Raw genomic sequence first — 14764 nt, forward strand, 5'->3', positions numbered from 1 at the left:
ACACACGAGAACACCACCGGGACCTACGCCTGCCGATCCAGCGGAAAGACTTTTTAATTTGTTCTTGGAAAATTAACATGACAAAATGCCGACCAATCGGGTTCTGGTGAGAAAAGTCACCTCGGAAGGCAGTTCATCTCCGAGTCTCTGGTCCCGAGCTCGCCGCGACCCGCGGGAGGGACTCCGTTCCCTCGCCGGGGGGAGGGGGGAGACCGCGGGCCGCAGGGTCTGGGGGCAGCGCGAGCCCCTAGGAGAGGGGGCCGCCCATGGTAGCGGCTCCACGGTGCCCACCTCCCCCCCCCCCCCCCCCGGGCCCGGTCCCGAGATGCCGACGGGGCCTCTTCGGCGACGGCTCCTGGGAGGGCTTCCCCACAACTGGTCTCGGCACGTCGTGTGTCGGCGCCGGAGGGCGCACTGCATTAGTTCACCAGGATGAAGTTGGACTTGCAGTGAGCTTTAACACGGGAGGAAAACGGGCACGGGGTTAGAAACGGGAGGCGAAGGGCGACAAGGTCGCGGCGGAGGGACGCGTACGTCCCAACCCTACCTATAAATTCCGTCACGGGGTCACGTTCGCCCTCTGTCTTGATGGTGCCTGCGATGCTGTCGTTTTCCAAGATGGGGAGGAAGAGCTGCACGAAGTCGGAGGTGTACGGGGGAGCGATAACGTCCAGCACCTAGGACGACAGCGCGCCAGGCCGTCCCCCACAGCCACAAGCGGCGTCCCACCGGCGTCCGATGAAACGGCAGACGGTTTGGGGACAGCCACCCTCCCCTCCCCGCCCTCTGCTCCCCGGCGACAACACGAGCCTCCAACGTCAAGACCCCAGGTGGTTCTACGGGCAGAACATAATATGGCTCCTGAAGGTGGGATGTGCTTGGTAAATGGTATGTAACCATTGTCCCCACGATCAGCAGAGAGCACACTTCTCAGAGCTGGGCACGAAATAAACTCATTAAGCCAAAAGGCGCCGCTAGCGTTAACAGTAGAAACGTGAAACAAACAAACGGTGTAGTGCTGACCTCGGTTACAAAATAGCGAATGAGTGAAATGTCAGTGTCCAGCTTCTCCAGACACTTTCGGATGTAACTGACAACAGGAAGTACGTAACCTCGACTCAGCAGGTGAACCATCCTGTCCAACAGGGTCTTCTTCAGCTCGAGCTACGAGGGCGGGGGCAGACAAAGCCGTCACCACGGGTCCCCTCCCCGGCCGCCAGAAGCCCGTGGGCCGCCCGCTCACCTGCTCCATCACGTCCAGCTGGGAGTGCTCCGTCTCGAAAAGCTTAACAAGCAGTTGCAGGACCTGGGGGTGCAGGAGCTGGTGGCAGGTGCTGATCTACAAACACGCCAAAGGGGGCCTCGCTGAGCACCGCGGCCGGGCCCCCGGGCTCACCGTCGGTGCCCGGAACCGCCGTCACCGTCGCGGCCGGCGCACGGCGGGCGGCCAGTGACGGCAGCCCTCGCCCGAAGCCGGTCAGCTTCCGTGCCTTTGCGCGTCCTTTCGGAACACTTGCTAAACACTGAGAAATCTATGAAGCCAACGAAACCAGTTCCTTCTTTAGGTTTTCTTTCTATTTGGGGCCCTCGGGAAGCTCAGTGGTTAAGCGTCCAACTCTTGATTTCGGTTCAGGTCACGATTTCATGGTTCCCGAGTTCGAGCCCCTCACCGGGCTCTCTGATGGGAGCACAGAGCCTGCTTCAGATCCTCTGTCCCCTTAACTCTCTGTCCCTCCCCAGCTTGTGCTCCCTCTCTCAAAAATAGGGGCGCCTGGGTGGCTCCGTCGGTTGAGCACCTGACGTTGGCTCAGGTCATCTCGTGGCTCACAAGTTTGAGCCCCACATCAGGCTCTGTGCTGACAGCTCGGAGCCTGGAGCCTGCTTGGAGCCTGCTTCCGATTCTGTGTCTCCCCCTCTGCCCCTCCCTCTCTCTGCCCCTCCCCTGCTCGTGCTGTCTCTCTAACTCAAGAATAAATAATAAACATTTTAAAAAAATTAAAATAGATCAGGAAACATTAAAAATTTTTTTCTGGGGGCAGGGGGAGGAGCAGAGAGGGAGAGAGAAAATCCCAAGCGGGCTGCATGCTGTCAGTGGAGAGAGCCTGGTGGGGGGCTCAATCTCTCGAATGGTGAGATCACGACCTGAGCCAAAATCAAGAGTCAGACGCTTAACAGACTGAGCCATTTAGGCACCCGAAAACCAGTTCCTTAAAAGGAAAATCCTCCCTGAGGATAAAAAGTCACTAGCTCTGTACCGAGTAGCCTGTGGGTTCAGTGACAGATGTACTGGCAGGACAGGCACGAGCAGGATAAGGCACGGACACGGAGTGCCGCCCAAGGCCCCGCAGCCCCCGTACCTCGTCCAGCAAGGCCAGGTGTACCGGGGTGTGGTCGGTCTGTAGCTGGAAGTATCGCGGCTCTGACACAGTCCAGTCCACCCACTTGAGCACACCCATGGCCACCACTGGGAACCTACGGGAAAATGGGGCACAATGCTTCCTTTAAATGAAGTTAAACAAAGAAACGCCACCGCCCCATCTATCCCAGCAAGTGGCTCTCCCTCTGCTCTGCCAAGGAGATGCTGGTCAGAGAGACGGTCTCAGGAGGCCAGGATCCTCTCAACGTGTGCTACAGGGACCCAAACTCAGTTACTGGCTTATTTTCAACCACTATTGGTTTAAAAGAAGATCGTTAATGCAGAACTCTCAGGGAGCCTGGACTGGGCTGAAGTTTTACTTGGCAAACCCTCTCTCTGTCCCTAGTAGAGACTACCAGGGGAAAGCCTCAAATACCTAAGAGGACCACCCTATCTGTAAGCCTGTCTGATCAACGCAGGCGTCTGTATCCTTGCTGTGATCACGTCACTTCTACACAAGCAACACTTCGTTGGCCTGATTTTTACGGTAAATAGACCCTTCCCTTCGAAGCAGCTTTTGTAATTCTGGTTGGTCTTCCATTTCCTTAGGCTAATTCATGAACAGACTTCTGGCAGATAAGCACCTGAGAAGTACTCGTGCTGCTGAAACAATTTAAAGTCCTCTAGATACATTTTACAAAAAAACTGAAACCCGTAAGTGTCTCTGAAGCTTTTGTTAAACACATAAGCCTTTAATAAAATGAAAATTCAACCAACTTCCTCCAGAAGGATCAAGTTCAGAACTAAGGTTTAATTTGCTCACCTAATGCACTGATAAAGTGTACTGAGCTCGGCCACTAGCTCGGAGGCCCCTTTGTTTTCATTACAGCACAAGTTGTGAACAGTCTCCACGGCTTTTGACGTTGACTTCAGCTCATCTTTGTTGATGCCCACGCGCTTGTTCTGAACACACACACACACACACACACACACACACACAGAGTTAGTGAGTCCCGGTGGCCTTGCAGTTGGGGTCATCTGCTACGGGCTACCCCTCTCTGCAAACCCCCTTCCCTGTCCCTGGAGCCGAGTCCATTCGGCTGCCACCCGTCGGAGTCGCCCAGCGTGCAGGAACAAGCCAGTGAGGCTGGGCCTGTGGCAGAGAGGGACCTGCTTATCTCTGTAGTCGCACTTCAAATGCCAGTGTGAAAAGTATTAACAGATGCTATGCACCTTCTCTTGAGACATTCAGCACTTTGACTATTTCATGCACGAACGCTACAAACAGGTTTCTGACACTAGTTGGGCTCATGACTTCTTACAGCCCAAATTCCCAAATAACACCAAAGAGAGGAGGTTACTTGTCCCCCTAAAAGTGCATCGATCCTCAGAACTGATGGCACCTTTTTCCAGGTCTCAACCACGCTGGCGGCATACGCCAAGATGTGGATGTACTTGTGCTTGTGGTCCTGGTTGATCCGGGCCCCTGGTTTAAAGAGCGACTGCATGAACAGGTCCAGGAAGGCCGGCACCCGGATCTGAGGAGACACACAGGGCTCGATGAAAAGGAACGCGCGGAGGAGACGTCAGGTCAGTCCACATGCGCTTACGGCAGGAGTGAGGGCACGCCGAGGACGTGGCGGGGGAGGATGAGGAAAAGGACAGAAACGAATTTGTATTCAGGGACTTAGGAGAAACACAGGCTTTCCAAAATAACCCTTCTAATCGGCACGGAGGGGGGTCCCACCTTATTATTAAAATGAAAGCAACTTACGAGTTCAACAGGAGGCGGGTCCATGCTCGTGAACATCTTGAAGAGGACCGTGATGTCGGCCGGATTCAGGGCTCCTTTGGACAACATGGCCCCAAGAGCCTGACAAGCCCTGGGGTAGGAGGCAGCTGTGCCCAGCGCAAGTGTGATCTGACTGGCATCATGACCTCTGGGTGAGGGAAAGCACAGATCCCACTGTTAGGAAGGTGGCTCCCTGCCCTCTCCTTCCTTCTCTGCCTCTTTCCTTCCTTTTTTTTTCACACCTCATTCTTGGAATTGTTTGGGTCCCTTTTTTTTCATATGTCTGTCATTCACTGGTATCTTGACTGACCCACAAAAACAGCATTTAGAGCTAACTGGGAAAGAAGGGTTGGATACAGCTTGCAGACTTTCCAAGAGGAGCCATTCACTTTTCAGGTCTTATTAAAACTCCGTTAGGAGAGAATAAAGCCAGCAAGGGCTAATTTTATTCCGTAAGATATGGACAACAGAACAATTAAACTACTGAATAACTATTTCAGGACCGCTATCATTTGCTATGGATGAATCCTAATATATGAAAACACGGGTTCACAAATCCAGTCAACTGCACAATAATCAAGTACCTTATAAAATACTCATCAAAGCCAAACTTCAGAAAGCAAGCTCTCTCCGTGTATCTAAAACTACCCTGACCTTTCTAGCTCTACTAGACAGAAGGCAGTTAATCTGTCTGTCAAGAGGAGGGCCTAGAGTCTCTGCCGGTGGACACAGGGCGAAGGGGGAACTTTGCAGGGAGCACCTAGTCAGGACCAGGACGAGCACAAACACCGTCTCTCACTTCTCCTGGGCGAAGCGCTGCACCTCCTGTGCGATCCTGCGCACGGCGGAGCCTCCTTGCTCTTCCTGGGCCAGCACGGACATCATGGCCTGGGCAAACAGGTACGTGTGCTCCCCATGACACACCATCTTCTGGAACGTTGCAGGGGGAGAGAGTTTGGGGTTCCATAACTGCAGCAGTGACAGATGTCGACAAAAGAGCCAAACCCCCAACCACTCTGCATGCAAGTTATTATGCTGGAACTGGCCTTCTGACCTGGACACTCTCTCCAGGGAAGAAGCATTTCATGTTTGAAAACGCATGACCCCGATGCACGGCCGCCTTCTGAGACACACAAGGAACTTACGGCAAACTCAGGGAGGTTTTTTTCAAGGTTTTCCTCTCCTCCGTCCAAAATTGTAGCTAGAGAGGTACGGAGCACTCTAGAGAACACTTCCAGCTGCTGGCAGGCTGTGGACACGCTCGTTATCTCCCCTTGGTACCCTGCGTCAGAAATCAGCTACAATACAAAAACGAGAGGCCAGAGTGTCAACGGGTAGTGACCACACGTTTCACAGAAAGTTGGCTTGTCGTCAGTGTGCGTGGGAAGGTGGGACAAGCAAACACTGGTCTCAGGTCTCAAACGCTTATTCTGATCCCCGCCTCACCACTGACTAGGCTTGTGGCCCAGGCTAACCATCCCATCTCGGTTTCTTCGTGTGTAACATGAAGTGGACGAACGAGGCCGCCTTTTTTTTTTTAAACTAATTTCTGTGTCCAACGTAGGGCTCGAACTCACGACCCCGAGATCAAGAGTCACATGCTCCGACTAAGCCAGCCAAGCGCCCCAAACCAGGCCTTCTTAAAGGGTCCTCTCAGCACACGATGGACTCTAAAAATACGTTCCTGCCAAATCCTAAAACACAGTCCACGTTGATCCAAAAACATATATACATATTCTGTGCTTTTCTTTCTCGCTGTTCAGATTTACAGAGGCGAAGTGATGGAGACCTTTACCAAAAAGCAAATACGACCTTTCAAAAGAAACAGACCACTTCCCAACTAACATAACTCTCACTCATAAATGCCTTCGCCTTTTCTGTGACACTAGTCCCCTGCCTACCTTAACAGTGAAGTTCAGCATCAAGCAGTCTGGATGGGCTTCAGCCAGTTTGTAAAAAAGATCTCTCCACGTGGTATGTGCAATCATTTGTTCAAGCCAAGCTGGGGTCTGCCAACAAACAAATGGACGGCGAGATAAAAGGCCTCGCTTGAGCTTTAGTGAAGACGGTATCGTATAAACAACCACTGGACATTCCAGTTGGAAGAGCCCCCGTGAGCGTCGAGCTCCAGCCCTGTGGTCCCGGCACAGGAAGCAGACCAGAGCTGGCGATGCCACACGGGCAGCCGAGCGGCAGCGCTGGAGCCCTGAAAGCCCACTCACGGCTTCTGGAAGACTCAACCGCACACCAGAGTGCACTGAAAGGCGCTTCTTGGAGCCACTCGAGTCTAGGGAAGTACACGTAGTGTGGCCGCAGCGTAGGCACAAGTAACACATATGCCACATCTTGCCCTTGGCAAGAGGAAAAGGCCGTTTGATAGGGCAGAGGTTTTGGCCATCGCCATGTGTGGTGGCCGCGAACACGCGTCTCTCAGCTCCCCTACTGTGTGACTGACAGACCCTCTGAGTCCACCTCCCACCTGTGCCAAGGCCAGCTGCCCGGCGGATACTCCCAGCCACCAATCGAGTACGGCAGGGCTCCCGGCAGGCTGGTTCCCAGGAGACATGGGGCTCCAGCGACAGGGGACTGTGGCCCGAAGACACCCACTGACACTGCTGGAACTTTCTGAAAACTGCACGGTCGCCTAAGGCTCTTCACCCCCAACCTTCCTTCCTCCCTTCTGCCTTCTGAGCCCAGACCTGCATCGTGGCTCCCCAGCCCCCGCCCATCTTCTCTCACAGGCGTGTTGTTCGTATCTCCTGCACACAGAATCCCGGCCTGGTGTCTGCTTCCTGGAGGACCCGGACGAGTACCCCACACCACTCCCAGGACCGGTGCTCGAGAGTCGACAGAAGTGGGAGGTGTGAGTCTGCCAGTCCTCCTCTCTAGTTCACCACCCGAGTGCCTCTCAGTGTGCAAGAGCTCACTACCCTGCAGAGAGCATTTTGAGGGCAATTCTGACTCTACACAATTTCTGTCTCACCCCTTGACTTTAGGACCCAACTTTTTGCATTACTTGCCTGATACGCCACGTTCCACTGTACACGTGGAATGAGCAAAAGATCCTAGGAACTGGCATTAGAAAAAGAAGACAGACTCCTCACCTCTCCTTCTTCGGTAAAAATAGAATCTGCTTTGCGGGGGTCAAAATGTTTGATCAATAAACTCTTCAAGTGATTTTCCACAGTTTCCTGAACTTGCACTGGTTCAACACCTGAAAGAAAATGACAAAAGCCAGATGGAAAATGGCCATCTCTCAATTTGTTATACTACTTTGGAATAAGTAGACAGGTCAAAAGTCTGTATGTGAACCAAAGATCGCAGAATTGCTTCTGACCACTTGGAATTCGGGACCTCTCATAAAAATTCAGATTTATTAATCTTGGTCAACGGTAAGACCCCAAAAAGGAGCCCAAGGCAGAACACAGAAGGCCGTCTGCCTTCACGGAAAGGACAGCAGCATCTTGGACGCCTCGGTAAAGACAAGGACAAACTGCCAAAACAGACAGGCAGGAGGACAGAAAGACATACCCGACAGGGTGGAAAGAGAGCAGATGCCAGCCGTGAGAGGTGCACCGTGTTCAGGAGCTGGGGCAGCAGGGAACCCACTGCCTTCCAGCAGCACCTACTCCATGACGTCATCTGCACCCAGCTCAGTGGCCTTACAGTGAGGCTCTACCCTGATCAGATTAGCTAAAAGCCACAATCATACCCAGGCCTAAATTATCCATCATCCACCGCTTGCTATAACAGACCTCTTAGAAATGACGCAGTGAGGGTATACAGTCTGACCCCATAATTCTACAACATAGTAGGGAAAACAGCTCCATGAGAATCCCATTTGCAGGCTGCCCGTAAACCTCAAATTAGTGAATCAAAGACAGGAATCAAGCAGATGAACATGGGTAAGAAGTTCAGTTCCCACTTAACAGAAGTCTTAAAAACCAGGAAAACAAACAAGGCCTTTCCGGTTTATCAGCATTATAATGATCCAAAGGTCTATTAAAAAAAGGCCGGGGGGGGGGGGGGGGGGGGGGGGGGGGGGGGCGGGGTGACCAGGCAGGACGGGGCCACCCACAAAGCACCTGTCTGAATGAGCCACTCAGCCAGCAGGTTGACGGTCTGGGCCACGGCAGTGTAATTCTCAGACAGTAGCTGGATAACATTCTCTGGAGACCCTCCTGCCTGAAAATACCTAGAAAAGGTAACAAAAAAAAGCTAGAACACTCATAGGAATGTAGGCGGGCATGGGGATCAATGACAAGATAGTCAGGATATTAAGATTTTTAAAGCGGGGGTGGGGTGGGGCGGGGTCTAGAAGCTTTCCATTCCCAAATCACATTATTCTGGCTTTTGCAGATCACCCTCTGGGTCCATTACACACTGTCTCTAAGTTCCCCAGCTTCCTCCCCACACACATGACCCTTCTCACACACCTCTTCAGAGTGTTAAAGATGGAGGGCTCCATTATATAATCCCGGGTAGAAAATTTATGTAGGCATTCTTGCTGGACCTCCGCATCGTCTTCTCCTTCTCCATAATCATCCTCCTGCTGGTGATAAAAAGAGCCAGGCTACTTTTTCATCAATGCAAGTATCCTGCAATCTCACCTTAAATCTGCAGAACCCTGTCCATTTCAAAAGCGTTCCACATACGTTACTTCATTTGACTTCTGTGATCATCTCAGGAAGTGGGCTGGACAAGTAACGAGTGGCTAAGAAAATGGAATCCAGAACCACACCAAGGGGGTCTGTATCGCAACTACATGCTGGCACGCGTGTGTACGGTGGTCACGCAAGGTACTTAGGCTCTCGGGGTATCCGCTTCCTCCTCTATTAAAGATCGTACCAGTGCTGCTCCCATTGGACTTTTGGAAGGATTCTGTAATCTAATTTCTGGACGAACCAAGCCTAGCGCCTGACGTTCAGTGAGAGTTCAACAGATGTCAGTTATTACTGTTTTCACTATTATTATTTCACACGTGCCATTTAATGCTTTCCAACAAAGACTGATGGAGTGATTCTCGAAGGCACAAGCCATCAATACGCTGTTAGGAAGCAGAGATCACAGACTTGCCTCCAATCAGCAGGACTGGCTGGACACCAGGCCCTGTTCTGTGTGGAAACAACCTTAGGCAAGTCACTGAATCTAAGAACAAAGCAGGATGATGTGTGACATCAAGGTCCATCCGGTGTTAACACGGTCATCCCAACCACTAGGCAGATGCTTTTTAGATGCTTACTCTGTACTGAGCACTGTACTCGCCTCTAGAAATCCCCGGAAATAGAAGACAGGATCTAGCCTTTTCTGCCAAAGGACTTTACAAACGAGGAGAGACCAACCTTCCATGCAAGTGACTAACATGACGGTGTAAGAGCTGGACCAGGGATCAGCAAACCACGGCTCAGGGCCAAATCCAGCCCTTCTGTTTCTCTAAGTAGAGTTTTGTTGGAACACAGCCACACCCATCTGAGAATTTTTTGGAATTTTACATATTGTCTATGGCTGCTTTCTCCCCATCATGGCAGAGTTAAGTAGTCGGGACAGGGACCGGCAAAGCCTAAAATGTCTAGTATGTGGTCCTTTACCAAAAAGTCTGCCCACCCCTGGGCAATTCTGTAAGCAATGCTTTGGGAGCAGATTCCTTCCGTGGGGACTGGGGAGTCTTTCAGACCTGCCTTGTGCGGGGAGCCTGGAGGAGGCCGTGAAGGAAGGCTGGCCTTCACCCCGAGACTCGTCCTTGTGGGGCTGTTTTCTGGGGCCTCTGTCCTCAGCCCTCCTCTCTCCTGCTCCCTCTTCTCTTGGGTGATGCCACCTCCCTGCTCATAAATCTAGAATTTAGCCTGGATCTCTCTCTTTCTCTCGAGCTCCAGACTCAAGCGTCAGCAGTTTATTCTCACTGCCCCTCGGATGCCTGCTACTTCTCCAAACTCATTAGGTCCAGAACTGACCTCCGAACAGATCTTTGTCCCACCACCTATGTTTTAGTGAAGGGTTCCGTCGTCCGCCTGGTACCCCAAACTCACAAAGGCGTGAGTCACCCTCGGTTTCTGCTCCCTCACTCCACCGCGCGTCCCGTCGTGAGGACCCGCCCGTTCTGCTTCCCCCGGGTCTCTCCCGTTGGCCCCTCCTCCCGCCTTTCCCGTTCCTGATTTTGTGCGTGCCTGCGGGAGCGGTACGTCCCGGGCGGCTCAGCCTCACGCCTGCCTGCCGGTCGCCTTCCGTGTTGACGCCACCACGGTCTTCACAGGCCGCACGTCTGATGCTTCTCTCTTGCGTGAAGCTTCCAGTCTCCCTCAGCAAGGCTCTCCCACCTCTAGCGTGGCTGTAACCCTTCACCTGCCACCTGGCCGGTCTCGTCTCCTGCCAGCCCCCACCGGCAACCCGAAGCCAGACGGCACCACCGGCCTTCAGCAGCTCTTCACTGTCATCACCTAGACTTAACATCACCGTGGCCTCCGTGCGCGTCTTCCGCCTCTCGGGTCCAGCAACGTGGCGTCCAGCGAGCACACCTGGCGTCTCGAGAACCGACCCACCCCCACCGCTCGAAATCCAGCTCACGTCACCCCTTCGGTCACCTTGCTGGACTTCCTCTTCCTCCTCTGAGCGGTCAGCATGTACGTGAAGGGAACATCTGGTCCACCCCTCTCATCACCGAGAGCCTATGAGGGTCGGTGCGCCGAATGGGGGTCACGACGAAAGTTCCCCGAACGCGAGACTCCCCAGCCTCCTGTCGGCGGGGTCTACGCTTGGCCCTGCCGTTCCTAGCGGCACACACTAGGGCACAAGGTGGACTGTCGGCTTATAAAACGAGGGCCCTGGTCTAGACGGCCCCTGGACATGCCTCAGTGGTAAGGTCATGACTTGAAGGCCCAGAGTGACCAGTGCCGTGACATCTTGAACGGGACGCTCGGAACACGAAGCCACCACTAAGCTCATTCACGTCCCACTGGTTGTCCAGCGGTGTGATAAAGTGGCGGTGGAGACAAAGGACCTGGGCTGGGTCCCCACTCCTTCGCCAGCTCGCAATCCTGCGAGGGGAGTGAGACAGCGCGAGCGCGGGCCGTCCGCTGAAGCTGCCTCCAAACACACGAACCTTGTGCTGTCACTCCCCGCCCCAAACTCTTGAACAAGTCACGTTCAGCAGCCCTCAAAGGCCCTTCAGACCTGGCTCCCCCGCAGACCTCGGGCCGCCGCATCCACCAGACGGCTCACCACCGAGGACTCCTTTCTGCTCCACAAACACAGCACCTGTCTTCGCATCTCCGATCCTCAGCTCCCAAGCCCTCCTTGCACCCCTGCCCCCTTCAACCACCTGCGCCCCACTCCGTCCTTCCTTCAAAGCGCTCGGTATTGCCCACACCTGATGTGGACTCTTGCTAAACGGCAAATCCCAGGCTCCCCTCCAGGCCAACCTATCTGTCTCCAGGGGAGGGACCTGAGAAGCTGCAAGTTAAACCAGCACTTCGTGGGTTTTCAGATTAGAATAAACTTGGACTACACTGGCAGGGCTGGGGCTACCAGGTCGGAGTTCCCAACCCTCCTGGGGGAGGGGGGAGGGGGGACAAGGGAAGACCCCTCCTCAGTCTCCATACCAAACCCCTCCAGGTCAACGATGGAAGGATTGACTGGATCAGACCAAAGCACCGAAAAGTACGTTTTACAAACAGTAAAACACGTGTTACGAAAGCCCAAAGTTGTACTTTCCCGCTCATGATGCTGGTTTGGACTTTCTAAGCGACTTAGTGGTTCAAATTTGGCGCTCTGAGCCCGATCCGCCGTCGAGTTCGTGCCTTCTATGCCTGGCGGGCCGGTAGGCCGAGGCCGGCCCCAAGGGAGTGGCCACTGGCACCACTGGTAGGGGCGTCTACCCCTCCGCCGCCCAGACCCCAGCGAGGCGGCCGCGGCGCCGGGGGACCTCACGCCCGGGTCTCCCGCCCCGTCCCCGCCCCCACTCGTTTGCAAGGGAGGAAACGGAGACGCACGGAGGCCGCGTGCTCGCCCCTCGACGGGCAGCGGCGCTCTGGGCGGGCCCCGCTGGCCCGGGGACGAAGGCGGGTGGCGGGCGCTCTGGGGGCGCGGGGAGCGCGCCCCGGGCGGGGAGGGGGCGGGGCGGGCTGTGCTTGAACCACTCGGTGACCGCGGGGCCCGGCGGGGCGGGGCCGGCCCGCCGGCGACGGAGACCAACGGTCCTCGTCGGGGGCGCCCGGCGCCCCCCCTCACCTGGCCGCCGTCCGCTTCGTCGCCCCACTCGGCCGCGCTCCCGAAGTAGTCCTCCTCCATGATGGCGCCCGGCGCGGCCCCCGCCATCCTCTCCCGCGAGCGCCCGCGAACACGGCGCATGCGCACGGGCAGAGGCGGGCGAGCGCACGCGCGGTCCCGCGGCTCCGCCCCCCCCCGCGGCCGCGCGCCTTGGTCCGGGGAAGGGGCGGGGCATAGAGAGCTGCCCTACAGTCGTGGCTCCAGGCGCCCGGACCCCGGAGGGAGCCGGCGGGAGGCGGGGCCTGAGCGAGGGGGCGGGGCACAAAGGCTGTCCGGGGCTGGTGGCTCTGGGCCCCCGGGGAGGACAGAGCGCCCCGAAGGGATCCTGGAGCACAACCTGGGTGGGTCCCAGGGGTTTTAACTCCGGATAGAAGTTAAAGACCAGACTCGCTCTTGTCCTGGGTTCGGGTCCCGGCTCCACTCCTTCTTCGCCGTGACTTTCGGTCCTGAGAGCATCAGTTTTCTCATCTGACAACGGGGCACAAGAGCAGGGCTGACCTATTGGGCCTAGTGTCCAGGGCCCACGAAAATGTTCCCATTTCCTTTAAAATCAGAATAACAATGCATATTGTAAAAATGAATCCAGCCTGGATTGTATTTGTATAATTGGTATACCAATTCTACCAGTGGATGCAGTGTAATATGTAACATTAAATACTTCTTTATGGAAGAAGGGCTCACGAAGGCAAAACCGCTCTCAAATGCCCTGGAAACGAGAGTCTACCTCGCGGGGTAGTCGGTAAGGATAACTGAGATGATGCTTTTTAAGCCCACATCATGGTTCCCTGCACGTAGTAGGAGATACCAAAGTGATAGGCTTGTGATCATCACAGAAAGATCTGAGCAGGGACGTCAACACTGTCAGATCTGGGTGCTTGGAGAGAAAGCCCGGGTCGGTGAGGAAGAGCACTAGAGATGTGAGCTCGAGGATATTGATAATAGCGACCATTTCCAGAGTGCTTACCGGGAACTGTGATTTCGTTCATTCCTTCTCTTATTCATTCCACTCCTGTTTATTGAGCGCCCCAATCATCTGGCCCCATGCTACTCCTCCAGCTCACTGGTGAACAAATCAGACCTGGGCTTTGTCCTGGAGGAGCCTACCTTCTGCTGAGGGAGCTGAACAGGGAACAAACAAAAGTAATGACAGAAGGTAACAAATGCTGGTGTTTTATGATAATAGGAGGGGCCAACTTTGGACCATCAGACAAGGCTTCTTTGTGAAACTTACATTTGAGCTGAGAGTCGTAGGACAAAGGAAGTCAAGCGAGCTTGGACCAAGCAGAGAGCATTTGAGGAGCCAAGGCTTGCCATGTGTCCTGGCAACGCAAAGCCCACTGGCACCTGGCGAGCCAGGGAGAAGCCTGGATGAAGTGGGCAGGACAGGGAGGCCAGATGTTGGTGAGGAGTTAGGACGTTAACTGAGGGGTATGTGGAAGGATTTCATGCAATAACGTATGCAGGGCACTGAGCACGGAGCTTGCACACAATCAGTGTTCGGTAAGGATGAGTTATTACGATGGGGATGAAATATTTTGGGGGTCTTTTGGTTTACTTGCTTTGCGGAAGTGACAGGACCATATTTGGGTTTTCAAAGCTGAGTTCCATACCTGAGGCAGGAGGCTTTATGGAGGGGAACATGGAGGTGGGAAAGGAATTTAAGAGGCCTCAGTGAGAGTTATCCAGGAGACTGAGAAGGGACCAGGGTGGCTGCTGCGAGATTGTCCCCAAGATGTGGTAACCTGACACTTTCAGGGGGCCAAGGAGTGCACCCAGGAAGATGTTGCTGAGACTGGTAGCCTATGTGTCTGAGGTGGCATGCAGTGAAACAGGGAGCCCAGGAGGAGGGCGGGTTTCCGCAAAGAACCACGATGTGTTGGATAACGAGTTCAGATTGGGATGTGCTGAATTGGAGGTGCCATCAGAACAGCCATGTGGAGATGTCTTTCAGGTGGCTGGGGGTGGAAGTCTGCAGCTCCAGATTCCATGATTCAAGCTCTAGCTTCTATTCACAAGATTAAAGTGCATTAAGTTAATGAGTGCCCCTGCTGTTGGCTGCTTTCAGCGTTCATTTTCGTTTGCTTTCTGAAAACGTTGCAAAGAATGGATGGCTGTTAAACTCCTACTACCTCTCCCCTTGGATTTTTTTGTTTTAATAGTGCCTGAATTGAAAGCAGGCAAATTAATATATGGATAACTAATTACTCCTACAGAATCAGGGATTGTTTAACTCACCTCTCGTTCAACCTCAATAGGTGACTCATTATTAACTGGATTAACAAACACCCCTTTAATGAAAGCATTACATTCGATCTATAAGTCGCAATGATGTAGAATAATTGAGTCTGTGGGTC

At 54.0% G+C, this 14764-nt stretch overlaps 1 protein-coding gene across 5 annotated transcripts; it reads right to left on the reverse strand.

Moving 5' to 3' along the window:
- Positions 1-36: 36 nt before the first annotated feature.
- Positions 37-12488, reverse strand: NELFCD (negative elongation factor complex member C/D). 5 transcript variants are annotated; one of them, XM_042980039.1, is made up of 15 exons: positions 12372-12488; positions 8585-8697; positions 8234-8343; positions 7253-7362; positions 6050-6157; positions 5294-5446; positions 4948-5078; positions 4131-4296; positions 3760-3894; positions 3180-3319; positions 2358-2472; positions 1244-1339; positions 1024-1164; positions 548-677; positions 37-454 (listed from the first exon to the last, which is right to left on the reverse strand). In XM_042980039.1, exons 1-15 carry the CDS (start codon positions 12456-12458, stop codon positions 420-422), a joined length of 1770 nt encoding a protein of 589 aa, XP_042835973.1. In that variant the 5' UTR covers positions 12459-12488; the 3' UTR covers positions 37-419. The 5 variants fall into 5 exon arrangements, with proteins under 5 accessions (XP_042835973.1, XP_042835974.1, XP_042835976.1 ...); XM_042980040.1 differs by having other exon boundaries at positions 4948-5075; positions 8585-8700; XM_042980042.1 differs by having other exon boundaries at positions 1113-1164; positions 8585-8700.
- Positions 12489-14764: the final 2276 nt, after the last annotated feature.

This window comes from Panthera tigris, chromosome A3 (assembly GCF_018350195.1).
Source record: "Panthera tigris isolate Pti1 chromosome A3, P.tigris_Pti1_mat1.1, whole genome shotgun sequence".
Taxonomy (NCBI): Eukaryota; Metazoa; Chordata; class Mammalia; order Carnivora; family Felidae; genus Panthera; species Panthera tigris.